Consider the following 10,308-nt stretch of genomic DNA (forward strand, 5'->3'; position numbering starts at 1 on the left):
TATTATTTCATTTATTTAAAAAGGATAAACAAAAAATTTGATAAATATATCAAAGATAAAAATAAAGATAATATAAAAAATTAAAAAATAATATTTAAAAAAATATTACTTCAAATGATGTTTTAAAAAATAATAGAAGTTATTAAAAGAAAATTTGCTTAAACAATCAAATAAGTTTTTCAATAAATAAAAAAAAGTTAAAAACTAATTAAAATGTTTTATCCAACATAACCGAACATTAGAGACAACTTTCAACCCATCATTGCCTTAAATTATTTTGCTTACGTTGTAATAGAATACATCTATTCATTTTAGGTGTGCGATTCTATGCTTGTCTGCTCCAAACTAGTCTTTTATGTAAGTTTGATCCTTAGCAAATTCTTTGATGTTCACCACGATACAAAGTTTTACCCTGAAAATTTTGTGAAAAGGTTAAAAGGCATGCCTTAGTCCATGGTTCAATTGGTTTCATGTGTAAGAGAGACATGAACTTAATAGAAAACACAGCCACTGAAACAGGTAACCAAGGATAGTGCCACATGCCACCAGAGGTCCAGAGCTGTTGTTGAGAATGAAATCAATGGTGCTGTGTGAAAATCGACGCGTTAGAAGATTATGAATTGTAGGTTGTCAAAAGCAGCATAATCTTTTGCCCTTTTGTGACACTACCGGTTTTCACAAATGATGCTATTTTACAAGCCTTCAGTTTCATTGGGGTGAAGCAAACAACTGTTAAGATCATATACACTTGAGACTTTCACCACCACATTTTACATCATGGTCACATTGGAAAGAAAGAAAGAAAGAGCCTACAACAATGAAGTTGATGGATTGTGCATCCAAGCCATAATAACTTCATAGTTTTTTCTTTCACAATTTTAAGGAGTTATTGCACAATGTTGATCCATTACATAAGCATATTTCAAAAGTGTCCTCCTGATAATGTCAATAACCAAAGTGGATGGCTATTTCTCGAGTAGCACGTGACAGAAGATTGGCTTTAGGAGGCATACCATGGTGCTGCATAGTAGAGGATCTCTTATAGCAGTTAGGTGACATACTTTGGCATTCTGGCATATCTTCTACAATTGAAGGGGGTTCAAGTTCCACATTCTGGTCTTGGTTCTCAGGCTTTCTGTCTTCTGCCATTACTCTCAAAAATGCCTCAAGTGCATTACACATCCAGTCATATCGGCTGAGTTTGAATGCATCTTTTATGTTTAACTAGGAAGACAAAATATGCACTTTGACTCAGTTAAAGATGTTCTCTGATTGTGAAAACGTTATTATGTCAAACAGTACAAATTGCAATATATATATATATATATATATATATATATATATATATATATATATATATATATATATATATGTAGGTGTCTAGATATTGTAGCTCTTTAAACAATTTGAAACTTTGATTTATGTAATTGTCCTATAAGGGTTATGTAATTCTTTTAAAGATTTATTCGTAGCACCTACCCATTGGCGAGCGTGGTTTTTCTGCTCTGGCCATGTCTCAAGTTCTTCAGTCACCTCCAAGGCAAACATGTATCCTCTGCAGCCTCCTTCCACGCTACATAAGTCTTGACTGGTTTTGCTTCTGAACTCCCATATTCCTAGTGGAATTTCCTGAAAATGAAAGACAATTAGCAAAAGAAAATTTATTAAACTCAACACCATATAGACCATATTGCAAGAAAGAACATCATCTCAGCATTATCCCAATTGTTACATGAAAGAATCATTACCATTTTCAATCAGTTTTTTTTTTCCCAGTAAACAGAAGAAAATGACGTACAGGTAAATGAGCCATTAATTTGATTTTCAATTAGTTATGCCTACAGCTAGTGCTTTATGACATGGAAGCAGATTTCATACTTGATTTTTGATGTTTAAGTAGAAATTTAATCTTTATCCTCCCATTGCAATGAAGTTTGCAGCCACTAAAGGTTTGTTTTGATAAATGTTAATACTAACAGCCTTGCATTATAGAAAAGTTTCACTGCATCCAAAGAGCAGAAGTTAGGTGTTATATCAGCCCTAGACGGTTAAATTTTTATATATGTAGAAAACTTATAAAGGGAAGCATAAAACGAAGCAAAATTTATGGCATAGCGAAAATGTTTGAATGGAATCATGATCACCATTTCATATACAGATTATGGAATAATATTTGATTCTTCCCTTTGTTGTGTCATTCTAATTGGTATGTTTAAACATTCCATGATGGAGAATGGACTATAACCAATACTTAAACAACCTAGAGGGAAATTGAACCTACTCTTAGTATTCCTTTAACTCCTGCTTCCTCTAAAGCCTCGCGGCAAGCAGCTTCTGTAACAGTCTCATCATCCTCCCATCCACCCTTGCAAGAGAAGAAAGTGAACCTTTTCAATATAAAGTGTTTCATTAATGAAGTTCATCAATTATTAGTGCAGACAATATGAAATACCTTTGGGAATACAAGGTCATCACGTTTTGGTGAAGAAACCATAAGTACTTCTATTATCTCCCGGGTTTCCCCCATTTGATCTGTGTTGTCCTTTGTCCATCTATAGGGAATACATCTGTTAAAATGCATAAGAAAAATTGATTAAAATCACATGGCTGATAATATTCTCTTGCAACTAGCAATTCTCATCAGATGTTTGTCCTCAAAAGTTTAGTAGCAAATAGTATATAGCTTGAAAGGGATTCAACAGTTTCAATTCAAAATCTATATCTGTAGCAATATGTTTACTGTTCAAAATGAGCTCAGAATATTTATCTGAGCATGATTATTCCAACATGTACAACTCCAAAACTGAGATTAACACTTTGGTGGGCTCCTTTAGCTTCTTATTGTACTTCTTTCACAAATCACTCTTGGTTTTATTACTTTTATAGTAAAGATTTCTTTTAGGGTAGATGCCTATGGTATTAACACATGATCTTTGTTTTTGAAAATATATCATTGACCATAAATGTGACCTTACATATTCTTCTTCTGAGGCATATAATTATGGTCTTCAAGAATTTGAGCCAATGAATCCAACTAGATGTTCAAGACATGATTCTCAATTCAGAAAAAAAAAGTTAAAGTAAAATGTTTTTGATGGCGTAAAAGGGAGGTGTAGTGTTTTTCATGCTTTCAATTTTTGCAATATGTGGTTGAATTTTTAGAAGAGAAAATAGGTTATGCATTAATATTATGAAATAATTTTATATCATCATTCAATTACAATTCATAATATACTATATATTTATTAATTTTTATAATAATTATCTTAAAAATCATATCAATGATAATTTATAATAAAATGATAATATAAAATTATTTTAGACTCTCAATGTATCATTTCTAAACTTTTATTGGAATCCATAAATTGTTAAAGATAAAAAATGAAAAGTAAAAGTAAAATGTTAAAATTCCTATTAAATTATTTCTTTTACCAAATCCCACTGACTCATTTTTGTTTTTCTGTAGCCAGAAGATTTAAAATTTTCAATAATGGCGGTCCCTACTTTAATCCATATTTTTTTTCTGTTTACTTTATGGCCACTTGGATATATTGAATGCATGAAATGAGGATCAATGATTCCAGCCTGATAAAAGGGAATAGATCCGAAATTTCCCTGCAACTGCTAATGGCAGGCTGAACCCAAATTTCAACCAACAAATATGTTTCCCATGACTTGCATGGAAATTGGCAAAGGCAACGTTTTTAATAATTTTATAAAACAACACTGCTACCCCAGTTAACCACTCTATGCATGCGCCTCAATGGTGTTACCAATAACTCTCGAGATTGTCCTACTTTTTTATATTCTGATAAATGCCAAAATAGATCACGCAATTTGAAGCATTTTATTATGTAGACGTTAAGTCAATGACATGGCCCACTATTTTGATATATGATTGTAATGGACACATCCGCATCAAAATAATTAATAAGTTTAGCATCAAACATAGAATACAATTATGTATAAACAGTTTTAAGATGCCCCCTCTATTCCATAAGCAAAAATCATTTAGATTTCTACTACTGAATACGACTTTATTAATTTTCTATTTGCATATAGGACAATAGCTGAGAAAGAAGATAAATAAAAAAAGGTAAATAACAAAGAAGATAAATTTAGCCCAGCAAAGACATAGATGGATCAATATCCAGAATTGGAACCATATCTTGAATATAAAATGCATGTGATAAGTCAAAAGAGGTGGTAACTGGTAAGGAACAAAAGGGAAAATGATGAGATTTTGAAGGTTGTTAAATACCATGTTAGATTTAATCACAAAAACCAATTGTAAAGGTTCTTAATAGATATATAAACCACATCCAAGTAATTGAGGCAAGCATGTGGAACTAATTTCCAACAATTACTTGATGCGGTTTTGATATGATTGCAAAGGAGTATCTCAATTCATTCACGGAGACAAATTTCCTTTGAGGATCTGAAACACTCAAAATTTGAGTTGTCCCTCCCAATCAAATTTTCTTAGTACACAAGAGTTAGGATTCAAATTCGGCATGTTTTAAATACATGTTAGGCACCTTCATTTAACGTCACAAAGGTAATAAAAGAAGCCATGCCATGGCCTTATTAAAATGGAAAAGCTTACCCAGAGACAAGGCGCAAATTGTCCTCATAACGCTGTCTTTGTCGCCCTGTTCGTGCCGGCACAGACGACATAGGTTTCTAGAAAAAGACAAAAAGAACTTGAAGCACACAAAGGAAAACAGGGGAGATTCAAAAACCAAGGTTTTCAATTGAGAAGAAGAATATGGGGGTGTCTGAAAATGAACCAAAGAAACAAAAACCGTTGAAACATTAACGGGGCATGCTCGTAGTCATATCATACCCAGGTTATGTTTTCTCTCAATCTTGAACACAAAGGAGCATCTAAAAAAGCTCTTGCATGCGATAATAAAGAGAAGGTGATGTTTTTGGCCAACACGTGTTTTGATTAGATGAAAGTTCTGGTGTTTTTCAAGAGAACCCTTTGGGTTTTATTTGTTTTAAGAGCATAAGGTTCCTCCAAATGGCGGAATAAAACCATAAATGGTAGCAACTAGCAACCCTTTATCCCCTTTGCAAAGATGGAAAAAGGTGGAAGAAAATATGTTTGTTTTATCAGAATGAAAATAACAAAGGAAGATAGGTTGGTTTCCACGGAAAACAAAGAAAGAGAGGGATAGAGCTTTCACGGGGTGCAGCAATGGCATCCGTTTATATAGTAACCAACTCTTACAGTTTCAAATTCAGCTTGTATTTAAAAAATATTGATCATTGTGTGTATATATTCTTTATTCCCATTCTGGTAAAGTTTTCTTTTTTAATTTAATTAGAATGGAAATAAATGATTGCACACAAGTGATTAATATATAAAATTAAGGTTGAATGGTTTAAGTATTACTTAAATTTTATTCTTGTCATAAATAATTCTTTATTAATTTTTATTTATCATTCTGCAGTCTTCTATCAAGATTAATCCGATAAAATTAATAAATATTTTTTACCAATAATATGATGATAAAAAAAGAATAAATAATATATGCATTAACAAATAATATATTCAATTACAAATTTATATTACTTTAAAGAGAAAATAAGGTATAAACAATAAATGAAAAGTAATTTTATATTGACATTCAATCACAAGACATCATGTAAATATAGTATTAGAAAAATTATTTATATAAAATATATAAAATAATTTTACATGGTCATTCAATCATAAATCAACATATATTATATGTTTGTTAAATAATACAAAAGAGTTTAATTGTGATCACTAATAAAATAAAAGGATTTTACACTATCATTCGATCGGAAACACTAATTATGTGATTTTTAAAATAACTAATATAAAAATCAACAAATTTATAATAAATAATGAATTATAATTGATAATTATATAAAATTGTTTAACAATATCCATACATAACCTATTTTAAAATATATATATATAAATTTATAAGTCATATTAATAATAATTTTTAATTAAATATAATGTAAAACAATACATCAGCGTTAAACTCACAATACATAATCTACTTTAAAATAAAATCATTCCAGTGATAACTTCTAACTAGTTTATAATATACAATTTTTTTATACTAACCGTGCATAAATTTTTTTAAAAAAAATTATACTTATTCTAAAGATATTTTAATAATGTGTAGTTGGAATTTTTGGAGCATAAGATTCACCTAAGACTTTAAAAAGGTTTTATGCTTGTTTTAAGATGAAGTGACATTAGCGAACATGATTTTTTATTTGATTGTTAATTTATTTAAATTCATTAAATAAGATATCAAAAATAAAATGTGTAATAAAGAAAATATGTTTTTATTAACAATGGATTAAAAATTAAATTCATAAATAAATAACATTGTCCTTTGCTTAAAAATTAGTTTAAATTGTCACAAAAATTCACTCACTTAATTGATAAAGCTAATGAATGTTTCATACTAATATGATAATAAAAAAATCATTTAACTTATAATAATTATAAACTTAAATATGTTTTTAATCTTTTAAATTTGAGGTCTGTCTTTTTTAGTCACTCAAATTAAAATTTACTTTTTTAAATTTCTCAAATATGTGAAATATTTTTTTAGTCCATTTTGATTGATATTTAGCTGTTTGAATGCACAATTTGTGAGGGTTTTGGACTACAGGAAAAACTAAAAAAAAAAACACAAATCTGATGGACTAAAAACTTAAGTTTTAATTTGGGAGATTAAAAAAGATATACCTTCAAATTTGACATATTAAAAACATAAAACATAAGTAATTGTTATTGTATAAACTATCTCAACTTATAAGTAAAAAAGAAATCTCTAAATGATTTGATTTTAAAATATAAATATTTTTTATTTCTGAACATTTTTTTAGAAAAGAGTTTAAACATTATTTAACTAAAGGTTTTTTCAGTATTAACCAATTGTCTGTTGACACGCTAAAGAGTGTGATGTCAAGAAACTAATTGTGACACGAATTCTTTCACTTAAATAGTTTTTATACTTATAATAGTCATATGATTACGTTCGAATATGGTTCTTCATTGGTAGGTAACAAGTAATTTATTTATTTATTTTGCTAAATTAATGCTTTGATTTGATTTTAAATACGAACAAGTTCTTTTATTGTTAATCTTTTTTTAAATAAAAAACGAGTTTAAACATTATTTAACTAAAGGTTTTCACCCTTAAAAAAACTAAAGGTTTTTCAGGATTAATTAACTGATTATCCGTTGACATGTTAAAGTGTCTGATGTCAATAAACTAACGGTAAGGGCTAAATCAAGTACTAATGTTTACCTGGCCTAAAAATAAGTACTAATGTTTAACAATTAAAGGTCTTTACAACATTACATTTTTTTTACAAGTACAATATTAAAAGTTAGAATTCACAAAAAAAAATGTATAAATGATTGTGATGATGATGTATAAATGATTTGTGTTGATTTTCTAAATGATATAATGAAATTAAAAGTTAGTTATCAATTTTATATTGTTTAAATTACATGGTGTTTAGTATAAAAAATGATGTTTTAAAAATTAACTAACTCATTTTTTGGTACATTCTAAATCTAGGGACAGCTGAAGACAAAAAAAATATAGGATTTATTTGGATAAATTTCAAATATAAGCACTTACAGAAAAAAAAAATCATCTAAAAGTTAAAATTAATTTCACATAAATTAATATGCAGAATGCTTTCATGTTAACTTTTTAGAAGTTTATTTTTAATTTTTACGTAAGTTTTTTTAAAGAAATTAAATGAGGTAGAAAAATTCCTGCAAGTTAATTTATGGCAAAAATTACTTTATTTTTTATTTTTTATTTTTTAGTGTTTATAGAAAATTTTATCTAAATATATTATACATATCAATAAGTCATTATTTGGAATGATATTAATTGAATTTAGTTTTGTTAAGTAAGATGGTTGGTATTGGAATCTTTGTATAAAAAAAAGCGATTAAAATGAAAGATGCAAAAGTGACGAATAAAGTTTTTTGGTTAAGAAAAACTAATGAATAGTTATGAATGTTGTGGATAAAAATACCGAATATAATAACGATGAGTCAACTAATTAAATGGGTGTAATACGGTGGTTGGATACCTTTCTGGTTTATATGCGGACCCTATCCCTTCCAATACAGCCTGCTTTTGAGATTAAATACTTTAGAAAATAATAAGTAAGGACGTTAACTCCTACCATACTCGACTATATTTTAAATTTTCACCCCATTATCCAGAGGCTCTTCGTTATGCGAATGTATGGAGGAGAGATGAGGGATATTGTACACAGTCTTACCCTTGTATATGTAAAGAGGCTATTTCCGGATTCGAACCCATGACCAACAAGTCACCAAGGCACAACTTTACCGCTGCACCAGGGCTCGCCCTCAATAATATGGATACTTGCATAGTTTAATTTGAAAATATGTTTCTGGAGTTTGATTCTTGTTTTTTTTTTTATTTATTTGTTCCATACTATAGCATGTCTTGTTCTTATAATGACATTCTTAAAGCAAATCTTGGTAACTTAAGTTTAGATTACTTAGACTATGATATATACTTGATATTTTTTTTTATCATTGAAACTTTATTTTAGGAAAATTTTGACCTCAACCCCAAAAAAATGGGCAATTAGAGAGACTCGTCCAAAATCTAAAACATTTGTTGCGTGTATTTGTTGTAAAATACAAGTGAAATCAAGATGAAATTCCTACCTTTGATAAAGTTCGCATACAATGACAATACCATTTATATGCAGGGATGACACCGTATTAAGTTCTCTATGGAAGATATGAACCAAAATATTAAATCAGTTTGTTTAAATTTATTTGATGAAATAAGTATTTATTTTAATAAAATAAACAATTTTATATTTTTTAGTGTATTTGTCTAAACTGTTTTTGTTTAAAAAATTTATTTATTTTAAGAAACAAATTTTATCTACTTCTTAAAAGTACTTATATAAGAATAATTTATTTTTTTAAAATTTAAACAAACTGACCTAATATCTTATTACATAGCAAAGAGGGCCTAATCCGACTCATTTTATCTCATCCCACCACTAATCCGCTAACAACAAGTTGAGGTGGGTTGACCCACCTGCCATTGGTGGGTTGAAAGTTTCAGTTTGCCTCATTTAGGGGTAGGTTGGGGAGTTATAGTCCATCAAAAAAGAAAAAGAGAAAAAAAAGTTGATGTTTCTTAATTAACAATACTAATTTAAATTGACAAATTTAATTAAAGAAGTTAAATTATATTATTTTTATTTTATTTTCATTCCTATATTTTTTTTTCTATTTTGATCCTGATGTTTTTTCTATTTTATTTTAGTCTCTCAACCTTGTTTGCTGATTTGGAAAAAAAATGTGTCACCTGATGCAAGAGTATTGAGTTGGACCTCTATTAATTACCTAAAGATTTAACACCCACTATATAATTAACCAGGGGATCAAATGCTATATATATATATGAGAAAAAATTAATAAAGTCTTAAATTTAAAAACTCTTACATTACAAGAATTACAAATCAATTAAATCAAATATAAAATAAGAAAAACAAGGCTAGCTCTAAATAATAAATGAATTTTGAGCATAACTATTAATTTTGGTCAAAATAGCATTATAAGCTACTAAATGACCTTATTAAACATACTTCCTAGGGCCTTTTTCTTATAATATCTTCTTTCTGTTCGTCAACTTTGCATGAAGTTGTTTTGGACTACTTTTGGTTCCTTATTAGTTGGAGGGTCTATTGGGCATCATTAAAGTCATATGAAATGTCCACTTATTCATTAAGGTCTCTGTTCGCATGATTAAAACAAATCATCATTTTTTTTTGCGTTTTTAAATATATTTGTTGGGTACGTAGAACGAATTTTCCACCCCAATAATACAAAAAAAAATTAAAAATTATTCTAATAATATGATCCAAAAATTATTATACAAATAATAAAAAAAAATTAGAAATTATTCTAATAATATGATCCAAAAATTATTATTTAAGATGCAAAAATCAGTTTGGAGAATCGATTTCATAATATGATATTTTGGATCATGGAGTTTAGCCAACGCAAAATACTTTAGATTAGATTATAAAAAAAAACAAAAAAAATGTTTATTCTATTAAAAAAATACTTTAAAAAACATTAGTTTTTTCATGTACTTTATTAATTTTTATTTCAAATTTTTGATAAAATTATATAATATAAGTACAAAATGAAGAGTGTATTATAACTATAAAGTTTACTATAAATGAAAAAATTAAATAATAATTAAAACAGTTGGATTTACATTT

At 28.0% G+C, this 10,308-nt stretch overlaps 1 protein-coding gene across 1 annotated transcript; it reads right to left on the reverse strand.

Moving 5' to 3' along the window:
• Nucleotides 1–613: 613 nt before the first annotated feature.
• LOC114389130 (nudix hydrolase 12, mitochondrial-like) lies at nucleotides 614–5,200 on the reverse strand. The gene is made up of 6 exons (XM_028349731.1): nucleotides 4,847–5,200; nucleotides 4,607–4,683; nucleotides 2,453–2,567; nucleotides 2,282–2,365; nucleotides 1,480–1,629; nucleotides 614–1,224 (listed from the first exon to the last, which is right to left on the reverse strand). The coding sequence occupies exons 2-6, from the start codon at nucleotides 4,675–4,677 to the stop codon at nucleotides 946–948; spliced, it is 699 nt and encodes a 232-aa protein (XP_028205532.1). The 5' UTR covers nucleotides 4,678–4,683; nucleotides 4,847–5,200; the 3' UTR covers nucleotides 614–945.
• Nucleotides 5,201–10,308: the final 5,108 nt, after the last annotated feature.

Source organism: Glycine soja, chromosome 16 (assembly GCF_004193775.1).
Source record: "Glycine soja cultivar W05 chromosome 16, ASM419377v2, whole genome shotgun sequence".
NCBI lineage: Eukaryota > Viridiplantae > Streptophyta > Magnoliopsida > Fabales > Fabaceae > Glycine > Glycine soja.